We start from the raw sequence: 19695 nt of genomic DNA, 5'->3' as shown, positions 1-19695 counted from the left end.
TTTGCAACGTGATCTCTCTCTCTCTCTCTCTCTCTCTCTCTCTCTCTCTCTCTCTCTCATAATTAATTCACAATGCTTGAGGATATTAGAAACCCATTTTCAGGATTATGATGGACCTGTAATATTGATAACTTGGTATTGTATTGCCCTAATGGTAATAAAATCCTCATCTTCCACCCCGTGGTATTGGTGGATCATAAAACTGATCCTTGTATAAAAGCTTTTACAAAAAAAAAATAATAATAATAAAAGCTTTTACACAAAAACTCAAATTTCTGTTAGTTTTTTTTGAAGGAATCCCCAAAGGTGGAGTGCAGCTGAGCTGGTGACTACACAGTACACAACTGTTTTAGTTTGGCTCTATGAACACATTGTGTGATGATCAGTTTAACCATCTCACCCCTGATAGATAAACCAGTATTGATTTATTGTTAAAGATAGACCTATACATCTGGGATTTAAACACTGCCAATAGTTGCATGTTTTTTTTTCTTCTTTTTTGAAGCAGACTGAACAAAAGAGAAGGCAACATAGGGCAGCCATGTTGTAAAGAAAAAAAAAAAGGAGAGAAATTTGATTGACAGGTTGTTAGGAATAGCTGGTTCTGATTTGATAAAACTGACAAGAATCTAGCAACATACTTAACTATCTGTCTGAACAGATAGGCTGGTATCGATTTATTGTTAAATAAACCGGTCCCCGGGATTGATGCTCGCTGACTCGTGATATTATTTGCAGGCCAGCCAAGCACTGTCTCTGCATTTGATGGGTTCAGGTTAACAAGCTGAGAGACAGTTTTGGAGATTACAATGTCAAAAAAGATAGTTCTCCTTTAAATTCTTTTCTAGTGATTTATAAAGAGCAGTGCCTCTCTATTTAGATTGTATATATATATAATATATGACATCAAATATATATACGTTTTCATTAATATATAATGATGCAAAATATCAGGAATAAATAGATAATGAAATATTTATATTTATACCAGTACACATTGAATACTCATGAAAACAAGGGGGGGATAATTTTTGTCAAAGATGACTCCCCCCCCCCTCCCCCACAGTCAAGAAATGGACTAGAAAGCTGGATCACATTTTGTTTTAGAGCAAAATGAATGATTCTTCTATCTCCCCCCCCCCCACACACACACACACACACACACAATAAATGGCAGAAAAAATCACTATGGATATCTGTACCTTTTTGTTGAACACAGTATTTTTTTCATACATAACCCTCTTTATCAAAGACCGATTGAAGGGAAGACCGTGCTTTGACTTGATGAACTTCCTCTCTTTCTGTTCACCTCTTGTTGCTAGCACATGATGGATAAGATCAGAATACTAATATGGTATTGTAAGGCTTCTTTTCCCTTTGTTGTTGCATGGTAAGTTGGGATCCGTTTCGCAGATGAACTAAATGCTGGAAGTTAGTCTAAGTTTTTAGACCAAAATTTAAGCCTACTTCGATCCAGTACAAATGCACTGAAATGAAGTACTAGTGTAGCACCTGTTTTATAACAAAAAAAGATGGCTTATGTTTTAGATCTCCAGCTACTTAAGTTAGTGACTACTGCATACTTTTCTTGATTTGAAGTGGACATAACCTTTGGTTTAAAAGTTTATACACTAAGTTTGACTCAGTTTTTAAGAGAAACCAGAGCAGCTAAAGGTCACGGGTGGCAAATTTTTGCAGAAAAAAAAGACCTTTTTCAAAACTGATTTTACCTACATTTTTAGGATAATTGCATTGTCTTGATGTTTTATAAAGCGAAATTGGCCATGTGAATTTTTTCATATTTCCCAGTGATTTGAGGCAAACCTGTTTTACCCTTTATGACCCCCCCCCCCCCCCCCCCCCCCCCCGGCCTCAACCTCGCAAATACTAGATCAATCAATAAACGCTTTTCAAAATACCTAACTTAGCTCCATTTCCATAGACACCATAGATCTCCTTATAGGATCGACCCAACTCCATGGGACTCTTGCTGAGTGCAATCGGTTTAAGTGAATGATAAGCCTGCTCTTGTTTCCAACTTATTTGTATTTAATTACTGGCTTTTCTGTATTCAACTCAACCCCAGTAGGAGGTGTGTCATTCAGTAAGCTGATTGCACTTAGTGATAATTCTGGCAGAGTTGGGTCAATGTACGTAGATTGATGGTATCTGTTGGGAATGTGGCGTAAGCCTACTGTTTATCGTACAAATCGGGAAGATGGCATCAATTCAAAGAATTCAGATCACCATGATGTGATGCCTTAATTATCTTAATATTAATTATCTTAAGCTGTTGTCCTGTGGATGAAAATTGAACATGTTGAATAGTGTTGTCATGTTTTTCATTCATACACACGTGTATGCACTCACACACACATACACACACACACACACACACACACACACACACACTGAGCATCTGTTTAAGAGGGCTAAATTAAAAATGTCATACATGAACAAGAAGGTTGTTGAATACCTCTGTTCCTGCAATATTCTCAGGATTCAAGGGCCCTCAGCCACTTGGGGTTCCTGGCATTCCAAGAACCCTCACCTGGTTTAAACAGCGTCGGAGAGGTGTGTATGAGAGTTCAAGTAGAACTGATGCAGCTGCTTTGTAATGGGGTTGTTTCATATGGGGTTTAAAGTGGAATTCCTGTGCTGTGTTTAGATCAAAAAGTAAATAAGTTTGAAAATAAACCAATCTAGACTACTGTCAACCATGTTGTTTCTTAGGCCACATTCAGAACAGCAAACTAACTGGTCCACAGGTCATTCTTTGCAAAAATACAAAATGACACAGACAAGCTGAACTACCTTTTAACCTGGGATCCACACAGGAGACTAAGAAATAGCCTGTCAAATTTTAACATACCAAAAAGTAGAATTGAACGTTTTAAAAACACTTTTATTCCTTTCTTTTTATTAAACCATTAGTGGTCTAAGTTTTACTTTTGAAACTCATTTTGGCCTTTATTGTATTTAATTACTCCATCCTCTTTTACACTAGCTTTCAGATGCCTGTGCAAAAATTTATTTTATTCATTTATTTTAATTTATCCTTTTTTTTACCTCATTAAGTTCTATTCACATATCCTATATTATACCTGTATATCATTATTTTAATTTGTAAATTTTATTCTCACTCCATTTTATGTATAACTTCAACCTTTTGGTTGCCATGTTTTAATATACTTATTTACTATATTTACTATTTAAATATGGCTGACCCACTTGAATACTTCCCCGGGGAATTCAATGTCTATTAGCAGATTAGAAAGCAAGCTTTTTAGTCATTTGCCATATTTGGCCCAAGGACTAGTTAGGCGGCTGTTCTGAATGCAGCTTCATAGTATTTAAAATGGAATTTCTGTTCTGCGTTCAGATAATAATTAAATTTATCTGCAAAGAATTCACTTTATAAAATTAGTTGAGTAGGTTTCTTACCACGTAATAAATTCAGAAGAAATACCAGAAAAATTGTCGTATTGGTGCTTTTACTTAGCCTCGAAACAATTTACATGTGAACACGTCTCTGTCATACAAGCCATTTTGTGAAATTACTGTACTTATGAACAAGAGATCTAACAAAACTGCCCACAAGTGTTTTTGTGGCTTCTGAAAACAGTTGACTTTTCTCTGAAAATTTTCCTAAACATTATTGGAATGATTTGATGCCAGTCTGCAGCGAGTTGACACAAATATGATTTCAGGTTTTTGAGATGTTTTTCATTAAAAAGAAAGTGCGTTTAGCCAAATTCTCAGAAAAGATAAGCACACAGGCAAATAATTGAGAGCTTCTTTGGCAATAGATTCCACAGCAGTCTGCTTTGATAGAATCTTGGTTCCTCTTAACTTTACCTGTATCGTCTGCCAAATTAATGATTGGCTCTACTTTCCCCACTTAAACGTGGCACTTGATACAGTTGTGCAGTGGCTTCTAGAGACGAGTATAAAATTTTTTATGCTGGAGATTCTCCCAGAGGCATTTTGTTGGATTGTTACCTTGTAGCTGGTCCAGAAAGGCCTGCACCTTGACTTTCAGTTAACTAGAAACGGAGGTTTTCCCAGGATTGGGGGTACAGGTCGTTCAAAATTACAAATCACCATCTGTAATTTCCTACAAAATTTCAGTGAGTCCGAGAATACCATCATATTTCCAAAAAAACCATAAGCAGTCCAGCCGTCTTTGAAAATATAGGCTGTCTGGTGATGCTGGCAGTCGTCCAAATGACGGCTGGACAGTTCGCTGGGAAAGCCCTCCAATGGAAACTTATCTTCCCTGTAAAGATTTTTCTGCTCTTTTCGATAAAATTGTGAAGGCTTTTTTCTCATAGAGCATTATGTATTATCTAGAGTTAAATCAGTATGCTTTGGAAGATTCTACCTGGTATAAAATTTGCAATATGGTGATACCTTCATAATGACATAACAAGAACCCGAAATGACCAGGAGAAATAAACTTTTGCTATGTAAAGTTTGTACAATACTACATATATTTATAGCCAACTGAATATGTTTAAACAGAGAAAGTAAAACTTCTGCTAATTGCTCGAACAGGGGCATGCTGGGAATGTATTCTTAGCTAGGTCTGAAAGCGTAATGCATATGAGTAACGATGCAGGGTTTGTGAGTACCAACGTGTATTCAGTATCCAGTGCAATAAGTGCATGTTACAGGACATGTAGTTGAGTTGGTATCAAAGGGAAATATATTAATTGTTGCTTTCATTGACGAGGGTCCTTAGTTTAGGAAAAGAATTCCACTTAGCACTTCCTGGTTTTGCATGTCAGAGCTGTGTAGTATTAAATATTTAATTTCCTGATCTCCATACTTTGTATAGCCATTATGGATAGATTTGAAGTCATAAGTGTAAAGTTATTATACTTGTATAAACGTAGTAGTTGTAATACTACCAAATGATGGAAAAAATGGCAATGTTACAAAGTGGTGACCGAAATACGGTCTCAAAATAAAAATAATGGTGAAAAAGTAGCACCCTGAAATGATGTTTAAGAGCGCGTCATTTCCAAAGAACTGTTAAAATGACAATATTACAGAATAGTGACCAGTATTTACGTAAAAGGTGACATTTTATAATATTGACTCTGAAAAGGTGAAGAAGGCAACATTATAAAGAAAAGGCAAATTTACAGAATAACAGACAGGGACATTAACAAAATGGGAAAGATGGCGACATGACAAAGTAAGGGGAAAGATGGCTGCCTGAGAATAATGATGCGGTAATGATGGTAACATAATGTCAAATACCACGGAGCCCATTGGTAATGTTGGCAAGAGAACTGCAATTTTCTACCACATGATGTCTTGCTGATATGTTATTGATTAATAATTAAGGTGTGCGGGGAAAAAAAGGGAATAAAAAAAATATTGGTGCGTGTTCTCTTATGCAGTAAATGTCATTCAAATTGTATTCTTGGAAAAACTGATAAATCCTGATGTTTAACAACCTTTGAAGTCCAAAAAAAATTATTGTCAAAATGCATTAGGGGCAATTTAATGGTATATGGACAAATGGCAAATTAATTTTAATAAGTTTCAGAAATAATGAGAAACGCTACTGGTCAAATACTACTAGTACAGTAGTTATGGTCATTGCACAGAGATTTATTTCAGCAACTTTACAAAAAAAAAAAAAAAAAAACAATACTTGTTTTTCTTATCAAAAATCATTGAAAATTCTCAAGGTTTCGACTACTGGGAAGTTCATATATAGGACCCGGTGATCCTCGGACTATTTGATCCGCCGACTAAATATGGCCAACCCCACTTAAAAGGAGTGCTGCTTAATCGCCGATGGTCTCCGGATGTGTTAGATCGGTCCTTGTTCCCGGAGACTATCATATGTACTTTGGATCGATCTATCTCCAAGGGGGTTCTCACAGCTTAGGTGTCTCAGTCGCACACTAAAGTTGTTACAGGGTAATTAATTTTCGTTTAGCAGCTTCAGTCAGTGTGCCAGTCATATAAGCCGTTTAAGCTAAAAGCAATTTAGCGAGAAACCCCTTGGAGATGGGTCGCTCCAGTTAGGTCGATCTAGGCATGGGAACCCAGTCTTAGGCCCCATTCACATGACAAGTCTATTTTCTAAAAATCTATTTTCTATTCGCGGTATCTTGTGATCACGGTCTGTGCCCTGAATACCCCGCGGCGTAATTACTGGCAGCGCGAGCCAGTTACTTCCAAAGCTGTAATTAATTCTGGGCTGCGCTCGGAGTGATCACAAGATACCGCGAATAGAAAATAGATTTTTAGAAAATAGATTTTTCATGTGAACGGAGTCTTAGTCCATGGATCAACTTGTTTCTAATGGCCTCAGTATATATATATATATATATATATATATATATATATATATATATATATATATATATATATATATATATATATATATATATCCTTGTTGTAGTTGTCATTTATGGATTTTGCTGCATTTGTATTAGTAAAACAGTCATTGGGTGTGGATAGATTACTTGTAGGATCTAAGTCGTAGAGAAGAGTGTTTGCTTCCGCTGCTCTCTAGTTACTGAAATATTTGCCTCATTTTATTGATTAGGATCTGTGGAGAAAATCTGATCTGGAATGAGACTGTCAAAGTTGCATGACACCATCCAAGACTAGAAAATATACAAGGGTTGGTGTGAGGTGGCAGTGATATTAACTTTTCACTGCTTAGTGTGAAACTGTAAAAGACAAGGAAAGTTGTCTTGGAAAGCGATCAATACAAAAGTGACCCACAAAACATGGTGCATTTGCACTGTTGATGATTTAGTTTAACAGAGGTATATTTACAATTTTTTTCCTCTTTTTTTTTCTTTCCATAGTCTTGCTTCTCCCGAGGCAAAACGGTTTTTGCCCAATTCCAAGGATTTATACTTAGTTTGCTTACAGTAATTATTTGTAGACCTGTATTTTTCAAATGTCTCACCTTTTTAGTACTGTAGAATTCAGCTTCTCACTCAAAGTTCTGCCCGTAAAATGATTATTAGGTAACAGTTTATACCGGAACTGGTCTGGTTGATTAATTTTTCCCTGACTGAAAGTGGCTAATGTTGGCGTCTTAAAGAGGATCTTGTTGTCGCTGAGCTCTTTAATTATACTCGGTTGCCATGGGAACCTATATGGGAAATGCAGTCTGAAGTCGTGATCATTAAGGGACATGAACACTGCTGCTAAATATTCCCCCTCTAAATCTTTCACAGCCGATTAATTAATGTGGAAATGATGCAACGAAAAAGAAAATGAAAATCTTATATTACTTGAAGCAGTTTTGTAGCTGAACAGGCAGGAGTGTTTTCTCTGAAATATTGTGATGATTTCTGATGGCTTAGGGAATTGTTGGATGGGAGTGTGTGTGTTGCGCATGCATGGTTGCACAAGAATTTGCGTTTTGTCGAATCTGTCATTTCGATTGAACAACATGGTATTTTTGTTACGTACACAGAATGATTATCATTTCCATAAAGATTTACATGAGGGGTGGGGTGCTTGCTTTGATAAATCTGGATTATTTGTGCATGATCCTATTATGCTGAGCTTTGTGTACCAACACAGAATGATTCTTATTAGTGCAAAGATGGATGAAACAGTAGGACGATCACTTTGATAAAGTTGGATTATTTCAGAAAAGAGCTGTGCATGATCCTGTCATATTGAGCTATGTGTAGTAAGCACCACTGGCATCATCTCTGTCTTAAAAGCTGTGATTTGCTCAGAAGTAAATAACAAAGCCTGTCCTTCGCTGACATCCATATATTGATTATTCTGCCACTTGCCCTTTGATTCTCTAACCACATGTCTGAGACTGCATGGATGTGATGGAAAGATGTCATGCAACACGCCGCAGGCAAACACCTACGCCTTGTTTTGTCACACAGAAGCATAGTCATTATCTTTGGCTCATATCTCTCTCTCTTTCCCCCTCTCTCTCTCTCTGTCTCTCTTTCTCTCTCTTCTTCTCTCCCTCACCCTCTCTCTCTCTCTCTCTCTCTCTTCTTTCCTCCCTCCCTCCTCTTTCTCTCTCTCTGTCCCTCTCCTCTCTTTCTCTCTCTCTCTCTCTCTCTCTCTCCTTCCCCTCCCCCTGTCTGTTTCTCCTTTCTCTTCCTCTCTTTCTCCTTCTCTCTCTCTCTCCTTCCCCCTCCCCCTCTCTCTTCTTCTCTCCCTCTCCTCTCTCTGTCTCTCCCTTCTCTCTCTCTCTCTCTCTTCACATGCACACACACACAAAACCAGTTAAAGCATCCAGAAACATATAGTTTATGATATAGAGTATTTACAAAAAGATTTCACCCACCTTTTCTTCTGCACTTTGAATTATAAATATTTGAAAAAACAGAAAATGTCTTGCTAAGTTCTAAATGTCTTGCTCTTTTGTTTGTAATTAAAAAGTAATTACCTTTAACGTGTCAGATTTTCTTGTTTTTGGTTAATCCCAATTTTTCAAACCCACCTGCTGTAGACTTAAAATATTACAATATTCAAACACAACCTAAATGAAATTTTTTAAAAATCTCTTTTATGAAACATATCAATCAATTTTCGTTCGAACCGAACACATACTTACCACGTATAAACATATTCAATAGTACATGTTTATGGCAGCTGCCAGGAACTTACACCATCTAATATTATACTCCGCCATTTTCCCTGGAGGCTGGTGTTTTGGCAGATCACTGAAATGGTTCTTCCAGGAGATAGCCCAGGGCTAAACTGAGCAATTAGAGATATTATGTCGGACAGTTAGAGTGGTTTTCCCAGAATTAATTGCTTGTCAGCTGTAGGCTGCGAACCCATTAATACCAACGGGAACTGAGCTTGTTTTATTCATTGTCAGGCATAATACCATGGCTCGTAGGTGGTTGGTACCACTGATATCTTTATTTTGTAATTGTTGTCATTGTTTATATCAACATAATGATATTGATGCAACTGGGTGATGTTTTTATGTGGTAACAAGAGACAGATAAAGGGACAAGATATCCTTTGAATTGATAATTATGCTCTATACTGTTTATATTGTTTCTCTTAATTGTTTATTTTTTGATAAACATTGTTTTACTATAACTTCTCAATAAATTTGAACAAAACTGATCAGTCATTTTTTTGAGAGATAGATAGACAGATAGATAGATAGATAGATGATAAAGAAATGATTTCGCAGAAGAGCCATGCTTTTGCTAGTAATGGAAAATGATGAACATTGGCTAGATTGAAAGTTGAAAATTGGCTTGATAGAAACATGTGTTATACTTAATTTGTATGTGATTCTTTAAAACTATTATTGCATCCTTGTTCAGTGATAGAATCTTATCTGGGGTAGCGCTAACACTCGCCAATTAAGCCAAATGCTAAAAATGACATAAATTGGCTAAACAAAAAGGGTTTGATTTGACTTGCTTTAGTCAAATTATAACCATTTGCATAATAAATTGACAAAAAAGTGGTGATTTGGCTAAGCGAAAAAAATTGCTGGCGCTACACCAGCTTATGGTTTTTTTTTAATACTCTAACACACTACTATTGTGATGTTATAAATCAGTATGCAGGTGCCTGTCTGTACATTTGTCAGCGTCAGCTGTCTGCTTTGTCCTTGGAGAGAGTAACATCTTGCAACTTAATTAAAAACCTTGCCAATATAGTCTGCAATTTAGATATTTTCGTGCTGACTAACAAAATATGACATATTGTCATGGTGTTGGATCATGCATAATGGAGAGCACATTACGGGAGGCATCTTTGAGCCAAAATCTTGTCCTTTAAATGTTAAATTTTTTAACTCACTAACAAGCATTTACTGGCAAAAGTGAGCAGATTGACAGGTAAATATATGTATATATAAAGCAGGATGATTCAAGACTAAAAAAAAAAAAAAACTTTAACAAGGATGGAAGTCACTTTTATTGGTGATATATTTTAATTCTGCTGTAATCTATTGATCAGACATCCAATCTTCCGGGTTTTATGACACCTCATTTTTCCCGATGCAATTTTCTCTCTTGTGAGCATTGTTTATTTATTGGATAATCTTCGAAGTGAGACTCAGGCAAGCAAGAAGAGATCCCCTGCGACCCCTATTTGTAAATGAATGGAAAATCTGCAAAACTTCCCTCGTGTTTCACTAAGTACCTTACCAAGTTTCTTTATCTTGGGAGGTATATTTTATTGATCTGAAGTTAGGATGAAATAAACGGCAAAGTGGAATGGTGAAATAACAGACCCAGTTTATCAAGAATTGGAAAATTAGGAGGAAGATGCCACTGCTTCATATAATAGGATATAACAATGATAGAATAAAGAAGATTGAGAAAACAAAAATTATCCTAGGATATCCTAGATCTTTTTATTTTTATTTAATTATACAGCATTCCCTCCTATATATGCTAGCCAAGGCTTTCCGCAAGGAGCCATCATTTGGACAGCCCTTGGACTCATAGGAAGATGGCCTACATTTCTAAACAACACCTGGACGGCTTGCAAATTTTGGGGGAAATGACGGTTGTTTGGTTTGGCTTTCCTGGGTTGAACTCCCTGGGAATTGTCATGATGACCAAATAACAGATTCACATTTTGGACTCCCTGTACTCCCGAAATCCTGGGGAATCCCCGTGCACTTACAGTTCTCTTTTTATTTCCAGTTCGAACTGGTTTTGAAACTCCTATAATACTCTGAACAGACAATTTTGTATAGAACTTCAAAGTGGAGGTTTTGATTTCAAATTTGCAAGGTTTTTTTTCAACAAGATGATAAATAGTCACTGTATCACTTGCGAAATAATATAGTTACTGTATCACTTCAAATTATATTCATTCCAGTTGGAATATATCTTGTTTTCCAAGAAAATATTTTCGAAGGATAAGGCATGTTGTGACATATTATACAATAATCTTTTTCCCAGAAACCTGTTAAATCTATTTCTATGGTTATCATTTCAATTATGGTTCCTTGGGGGATGTATTAAATCACATTTTTTCACAACATGAGCTCTAATTCTAGCAAGAAAACAAAATAATTGGTGAAATTCTCCCATTTCAATTGTGTGGAGAAAACAGACACGTACGGCAAAGAGTAAAAATACATTTGATGTTTTTCGTGTCAGGCAAAAAGATTTTCTGTATTACATAACCCCCTATTCTTAACCCAGATTTAACAAGAGAAATTCAAGGAAAGAGACTTCTGAAAGATTGAAGAATAATTAAGGGCACATTCAGAACAGCAGACTAAGGCTCTATTCCCATAGATTTTAGATCGATCTATCCCCGCGGGGAGTCTCACTAGATTACTTTCAGATAATCCGACTTAAATGTCTGTCCCGCCTACTACAAGCTGTAAGGGTTTAATTAACTTTCGTGTCCGCCCGGCTGACAGCTATTTAGCGTGAACCCCCAGGGAGTTAGGTCGATCTAAAGTAGGTCGATCTAATCTATGGAAATGGGGTGTTAGAGATCTGTGGATCAAATATGGCGACCCACTAAAAAGCTTGCCACTTAATTCAGGATTAGGCAATGAATAGATATCCTGAGGGATAAGGCAATAAGCATTCAAGTGGGTCAGCCATATTTGATCTGCGGACTAGTTAGTCCACTGCTGTGAATGCGCTCATATACACAAAATAATTCAGTTTTTAGATTACGTGTGAGAGGCCGTGAAATGAGCAGATGATGAGATTCAGCCCCAATATTTATACAGTAAGAGGCTCACTTCTTAGCTCACTCCTGCTTAAGAATTTTTCTGACTATCGGTACACGGATTTCTGACTTCTCAGGAGCCAAAAATTTCATTGGCCTAAGCAGCCCCCTGGACCCCACGCCATATTTCCTGACTTTTCTGCAAAATGGCAGTCTTATCCCTGTTAACTCGGTAATAAGAAATTAACTTTCATGCCATTTGTGGTATTCCCCTTTATTCCTACAGGACATGTGGCTTTTTCCACGTTTTTTGTTAACCAAGATTCATGGATAGTTTTTCACTGTGAAGAGGCTGACAGTGTTGTTTGCATATTCATTATTGTGGTTAGGCTCCTTTGTATTGGTTTCGAAACTCACCTGTTTAATTTATTATTTGCCTAAGTCTGTGAAAGCAGCTGATATAGGCCTTGTGAAGAGGATGAGAGAGAGAGAGACTTAATTTTGTATTCAGTCCTAGAAAAATCAAAGACGAGAAGCCCCAAGTAAAAACCAAGCATGGACATGGTGAATAGAAATGACAGAATGCTCAGATCTGCAATATTGAAGTTGGCTTTACCATTGATTAGATGTCTCTGTATTTGTTGTCAAAACTGAAAACATCGAGATCTTCAAGGGCATTTATTTTGTGATTTTTGCATCCAAAAAAAAATTAATTCTAATGCAGTTATTGAGATTGTATTTTAGAAATGTTTTGATGTCCAATATGTCATTCTAAAAATTACCATTTTTATGTATTTAAAGTGTACCATTCAACTTTTGGATAATTATTTGAGTGTTTTGTTTATTTCCTACAAATCACCATTCATCTGCATGCTTTTGCATTTGGGGGTGCTTGCACTTGGACATTTTTTTGTAAAGGTCCACTTTCTTTTCTACATATTATTGCCTCTTTCCACCTCCAAAAAATCAATTTTGTTCATTGACTAGAAAATTGAGTTAGTTTTGATTTCACCTAATTGTTAGAATAACCTCATGACAACTCCATAAAGCGCCCTGCTTGCCGTTGTTGTTTTTCCCCTCTTATGTAACGAGAGGATTTTATGACCCTGATTTTGACGTAAGATTTCATGCCATGGATAACACATCCATACCCATTCCACCTTTTTTCTGTCCATTCCTTCTTTTTTTAACCACCGCACATGGTGTGTAAAACGAAACATCTTTGAGTAACACCATGCGCGCCTGGGGAGTGTTAAAGTGTTTTCTTTATTCATTGGCTTTCATTAGGATTTAACATAAACACTTGGTATTGGATACAAGAACTCGGCTATCTGGTGAACAATTGGTAGCTGAGAAAACTGAATCCAAGCCTTTTATTGCGTGATTGAATTTAAAGCCAAGGATAAACAATTTGTTTTTCTGTTAAGTAATGGGAAAGTGTTTTTGTATAGGAATTTGGGCCTCATGTTTACATCATCAGAGATTCAGTATAATTAGATTGGAGACGGGATATGTAATATTTTGTGAACATTTGGTTGGTGGTGAAGATTTCCACCTTAACCCTCTCTATGTCACTCAGTTTTTAACCCCCCTCCTCCCTCCTCCTAAAAAAAAAAAAAAAAAAAAAAAAAGAAACCGATTTTTGTTTGTTGTTATCTTAATGGAATTTATTAGCATTAAAGTGTTGTTTTTTCACCAGACTCATGGGTTCTCATTTGTCTGAAAGCCAATTTTAAGTGGAGATATTTGATGTGGGAAGGCCTTGTTCCCTTGTCTTGACAGGCACAGGTTACTGCCAGAGTGGGAAGAAACTTGTCACAGGTGTTTTTGTTTTTTTGTAAACTGCGCTAAAAGCTTTAGGAAATTTTCAATTTTCATGTTTTTTTTATGAAATTGTTTGAGTGGTAGGTGAATTCATGAATTGATAAAGTGAATGACGGTCAACACGCAAGCGTCTTTAATGAAAACTGAGAAATTATTCTTGAGAGAGAGAGAGAGAGAGAGGATAGGAGTGGTGGTGTTTGTGTGTGTGTGAGAGAGAGAGAGAGAGAGAGAGAGAGAGAAAGAGAGGCAGGCAGGCAGAAAAAGGAGAGAGATAGTGACAGATAACAATTCTGCATGTGCACACAACACCTGTGTATTTGTTTCTCTGTTCACTTGAAAAGATTATATAACCTGCCAGCACTGCCCCCAGGACACTACAGCCAGCCAGCCTTCCTGTGCTTGTACAGGTTATGTCAGATCATCAAACATATCACACCTGCAGGTGGTGATGGTGAAGTGGTGACGGTGGTTTGCTTACAGTGGGATGGTGACGGTGGGGTGGTGACGGTGATGTGGTGATATTGGACCTGATTTTCTATATAAAATATATCATATGTATATATTCAGTGTTTGTAAATACTAGTAGAATTATTTGGTAAGTTAATAAATATGTTATACTGATTGGACATAATCAGGGGTCACCAAAGAAAATTGTGAAACGGCCATTGATAATATATATAAGGATGAGAGTACAAATAGATTGCATTGGATATTACAGTAAAATATATACACTGCAGTGCCTGTATGACCAGTTATGCCAGGGCAATTATTATTTGTGAGCAGTACATGTGTTTACAATAATACACTCTGTTTGATTGGTATTATGCTTTGGAGAGAAATTAAATAGAATACTGATATAGTGCAGGTGCTTCTCTTACAGCATCATGCATGACTGGGTGATACAAGAAACTGTTTATTTTCTTCTCGTGTTGGACGTAAGAAGTGCTTGGTGATCACGATTCTGTGGAAAGATGATTGTGTAGGCAAGGGTGTTTCTATGTGATCAGAGTCATAACTAGCTGTGTTATATCAGAACTGTGTTATTTTCTGATACAGCTTGATGCAAGTGATGCCTGTTGATCAGGATTCCTTGGAAACGATGATGATGATGATGAACTTATTTTTTGATACAGCCATATAGAATGATCACAGTCAATTTGTTGATCACGATTCTGTGGAAATAGGAGTGTGTAATAAGCAAATGAATGTGTGGTAAGATTTGATAGAATCAGATCTGTTCACAGTGGCATAAACTTAGACAGGTGTGTGTGTGTTTTGTGTTCAGATTTACTAGATATGTTCACAGCAGCACTTACTAAGGGCTTATTCCCAGTAAAACTTTCAATCACGATAGACTGATCCAACTCTGTGGGGATTCCTGCTGAATGTATTCAGATTGACAGATATATGTGCCTCCTCTTGTTTTCATTGTACTCATGTAATCCCCCTGTTTTCTACTCCTTGCCAGGAGGAATCATATAGATCTCTTCATCTATTGCATTCAACGAGAGGTCCTGCAGAGTAGGTTCGTTGTTCTTAGAACAAAAGTGTATTAGGAATGAGCCGCAAGGCCTTATATAATCAGATTGCTGGATATACTCACAACAAATGAAATATAGGATTCTGTGTCAGATGGGATCACAGTAGAATTAGTTAAAGCAATAATAACTCTTCGTTTCGGCCAAAAAATGAATTTTCCTGGAGTAAACAACAATTTTCCCATACTTTCCAATGGTTTATGAATCCATTTTTACATTCAAAGTTGGTCCCTGGTTTTTTTCTAAAAAGTTTGGTTTTTTGTTAAAATCTCTTAAGAGATTTTAACAGAGTATAGCCATCAATGGAGGTCACGTGATCTGAAGACAAGCTCAGATATCAGAATAATAGCTATATCTGCTGTTTTTGTGGTAAAACAGAATATATTATATTTCTATGAGTTATTCACAAGGTTTTTATTGTGAAATATAGATCTCATACGAAGAGTTATTATCCCTTTAAGATAGGGAAAATGTGCCAAAGATTTATAGATGTGTTCACAACAGAATAAACTTAGACGGGAAAATGTGCCTCACACCCCATTTCCATAGATTAGATCGACCTACTTTAGATCGACCTAACTCCCTGGGGGTTCACGCTAAATAGCTGTCAGCCGGGCGGACACGAAAGTTAATTACCCCCTTCCAGCTTGTAGTAGGCGGGACGGACATTTAAGTCGGATTATCTGAAAGTAATCTAGTGAGACTCCCCGCGGGGATAGATCGATCTAAAATCTATGGGAATAGAGCCTTAGTTAAAGAGATGTATTCACAGCAAAATAAGCTTAGACAGAAAAATTGTGCCAAAGATTTACAGACCTGTTTACAACAGAATTAGCTTAGACGGAAAAAAATGCCAAAGATTAACAGATTTATTCATAGCAAAATTAGTTTAGTTAGGAAGGTGCAATCAGGCTTGCTAGTAAATAAGTTTTGAAATGAGCAAAAAAATTAACAGGCATAAAAGTTCACTCTGTTGCAGTGACTTCCTTACCCCAAGCCTGGTTAATGGTTAAAATGGCATTCTAAGCACTAGTATTTTCTGTTGTATCTTTTTTTCTTGCATAGCAAAGGTTATTCATTGTCTTGGGCAAGAGAGGCAGTAGGTTGTTTTTAGGGTAGGCTGCCGCATTTTTTTTTATGCCAGGTGCATGTATAGGTAGAGCCAAAAGGGCAGTGTTAAAAATGCCCCAGTTAGACACCCACCTCATTTCAGTGCAAACAGAATGTGTTAAGAGTACATTGCGCCAGGATGAGACCAGTCGACTCTAACACAATTACGGGTCTTTATGTCCAGCCCCAAAGATTGGAGGGGAGGATTGTTGACTCCCAATATTGTGTCAAACACAATTGTTACATTAATGACCTGAGGTTTTATCTTTGTAGTATCAAATATTAAAACATCACAAATCATTAAATGTTAAGGTAAAGCTTAAAGTGGGGTTTCTAGTCTGAAATCTTAAATCGTGATAAAGTAAGATTTTTGTTGATTTGAAGCTGAAGGTTGGGTTTCTAGCCGTATGGTGGAAATCCTGATAAAGTGAGATGAGCCTGCTTTACTATTTTATTTGTTATCTTTTTGGATCTGCTCAATCCTTCAGAAATTTTGTCTCCATGGAGGCCATTGACCCCGAGCAAAGATATATGTAGGGTTTCGTATTACCAGTTATCATCTCTGCCTTGTCCTGATCGGGTACAGAGTAAATAATTATTAAAAAAAACTTGATTTGGAACAAAATACTTGGAAAATTACATGTCTGTTTCAATAGCCAAGCTATTAAGTTAGGAATTGAAAGTGGAAATGCGAGACAGGATCCTGCTTGATCTCATCATGGACTAGATAATCAGCTCCCCCTGGGGGTTATGGATGGAACTAATGTCACACCGAGGAATTCCTAATGATTGGTGGGCATTGCATTATTGATTGTGCATTCCAGGTGTGTAAACTAAATTTCTGTGATATTTTGGATTTTTTTTTTTTTTTTTTTTTTTTGAAAAACACAAAAAGCTGATGATGAAAAAAAAAATTTAGGAAGTATCATGTGATTATCCTGAAAAATCAAACGCAGGTCGTACAAAAGAGAAGAATAATATATATGCCTCAGTAGTGGCTTATTTGCAAGGAAGACATGAGGTTTTCACCTGTAATGACGATATCAAAAATTCTGAAATGTGATTGGAAGTACATATTAGATGTTCATGGGAGAGATCACCGGCGTTAAGCGTATCTTTTCGGGGCCTGAAGGAATCCGTCTCTGGGGGACTTAGATTTTTTTAGCACTGAGCTGCCAAACCTTGTCTCACTTCACCTATTTTCAACAACCTCCTTCGACTTATTTTTTCTTGGGTGAAAAGATTTAGATGCCGACAATGGACCTTGGTCTTGCCTTGTGTCCTCTGACTGCAGTTAAGAAGGATCAGGACGACGAGGCAGAGCCAGATGAAATTGAAGATGAAGAGATAGGGACGTGAGTTTATTATTATGCTGATATTTTTTATTTGGCGTTTCTTCTGGTTTAAAAAGCCTGAGAGAGAGAGAGAGAGAGAGAGAGAGATGTATTTATTAAGTTTTCAGGTGGTACCAGATGTCCTTTGGTGTTCCTTTCAGCAGTGACGTTTTAACACTTTTATACATATATACACTAGTGCAGGTTAGGTATTTAACTTTTTTCTCAGCATTTTTGTCAGTTACTAGTAATTAATTGATTTTTTGTTATGTCTTTCTGTAATTGTGATTGCAGTTTCTTTCTGGTGCCTTTTCTAGAACAATGTTCATTCAGAATATATCTGAATTTTATGTGAAATGTGGTAGCTGAGACACCAACACAATAATGTCTTCCTTTTGCCATGAACCACTTCGTATTAGCATTTTTAAAAGGTAAATAAAATGAGATGATCATTTACTGTGCTCTTTGATCCTTGATATTAGGGTTTTAAAGGGGGGACATGCAGTTTATAGCAGTTATAATAACATTGAATATGAAAAAAGTGTTTTCAGAAAACCGTGTGTCTGGAATAGTCCACTTTTCTTTTGACTTTGTGAACCATTATGTTGGTAACATAAAGGGGGAAAAATATGTAAATATGCCAGAGACAAATATTTACATTGACCTTTTTTTTTCAAAGAAATTAAAGCAGTAGAAACACAAATACTGTACCTCAGTTTGTTTATCAGAGATGTGCATAATGCCATGTGGAAACTGGATTATTGAAATTGGCAAAGATCCAGAATACCATCAAAACTCACTTGTAGCCTTCGAGAACAATATTTATTGGAAGCTGTTTTACTTGCACACATACAGTAACTTGCATAAGAAAATTTAAGAAAAAAAGCACTCATCTTTAGGCTTGTGCTGTAGCTTTTGGATTAAAGGTTGTTCAATTGTCTTTCTTGGTGAGAATTTGTTGAATATGGACATTGGTAGAACATTTAGTGATATTTCTCTCTCTCTCTCTCTCTCATTTTCCAAATTCCCTTATTGGAGCAAGTGAAAGGAACATTTTATACCACAAAAATAAATAGGCTTAAAGACTTCAACTGACCTTAATTTATCAAGGTTGAACATGTGATTCGCAGACTAGCAAAATATTTTGTCAACCATTTACCAAAGAAAAAAAAAATTTATGTAAGAGTGTAAGATATTCTTTTCTCACACTAAAAAAATTATTCAAAAGTTTTTTTTAGATGAAAAAAGAAATCTACCACCAATTTACTTACTGTTTTACCATGGTTTGGGATAAATTACAGTTTTGAACCCTGTTTACCAATTTATCAAATAATCTGCCATAATTTATCCAAAGCAGTGGTAAAATGATTACTGTGTGGGTCTAAGGCAGTTAGGAAAACTTTATGGTTTTTTAAAATGTAGTGGGCAGGTTCCCAGCTGTTATATTTAAGTTTGCTAGTATATATGATGAAGTGTCTCAGTATCAGCCGTGCCGAAATTATACAGAATTGTCCTTGACTGGCAGACTTAAATCCTGTGCACTTTTGAAAATCATTTGCAAGGTACCATTTGAAAACAATTTAAGTAAAAAATTATTATTATTTATTATTTTTTTAACTCAGAAAAATTGAAAACTTACTTCTTTCTTTTTTGCCAAAGTCATCTTTGAAAAGAAAGTTTCATGAAAACAAAATGGCTGAGGTTAAGTCACCTGGGAAAAATGATTAGCTTGACTTGCCAAAAAAAAAAAATCTGATTTGATCACTGAGATTACCTGGATTACCTTGAGAAAGATTTTAAAAATAGCAGACGTTTTCTGGTAATGGAGACTTTTTCAGGTAATTGGGAGGTCAGAGAGCCTTGTACATGTGGTATCCTGTATACTCCAGATCAATATGGCGGTGGGCGGATCATGTCTGAAAGAATTTTTTCAGATTCCTCGGGGAAATTTATGAAAGTAATTTTGATTTCTTAAATCCCAAAGTCTTCTCCCATAATTACCTTATGTTTTATTATGTTTTAAGATAATAACTCTCTCCGATGGAATAGTTGTTTATGTTCTAACTGGTTCCAGACGTCGAGTCGAGGTTTTCTGAGATCTATACCACTAAGAAAATTGGAAAATATCGAAGGTACCTAGTTAAACTTAGCATTTAGGTACAATGGCAAAGCTGAAAGTTGGCAAGCTAACAGTACATAACCAAACCCTGTTAAGTGTCATTAAGGCATTTTTAACACCTCCCTCTTTT

At 36.4% G+C, this 19695-nt stretch overlaps 1 protein-coding gene across 3 annotated transcripts in view; it reads left to right on the top strand.

Moving 5' to 3' along the window:
• Positions 1–19695, top strand: part of LOC106180269 (beta-arrestin-1) — a 63155-nt gene that overhangs the window by 8701 nt on the left and 34759 nt on the right. For 2 of the 3 annotated variants that reach the window (XM_086996622.1, XM_086996623.1), the window contains exon 1: positions 17355–17467. The exons of the other annotated variant lie outside the window; for it this stretch is intronic. In XM_086996622.1, the coding sequence (XP_086852748.1) occupies positions 17361–17467 (107 nt within the window). In that variant the 5' untranslated portion in view covers positions 17355–17360. Of the gene's footprint in view, positions 1–17354; positions 17468–19695 lie in introns of those variants that run through there. 3 annotated transcript variants of the gene reach the window in all.

This window comes from Lingula anatina, chromosome 10 (assembly GCF_051362555.1).
Source record: "Lingula anatina isolate TDL-2025a chromosome 10, LinAna3.0, whole genome shotgun sequence".
NCBI classification, from domain to species: domain Eukaryota; kingdom Metazoa; phylum Brachiopoda; class Lingulata; order Lingulida; family Lingulidae; genus Lingula; species Lingula anatina.
This window is presented reverse-complemented; position numbering and strand designations above follow the sequence as displayed.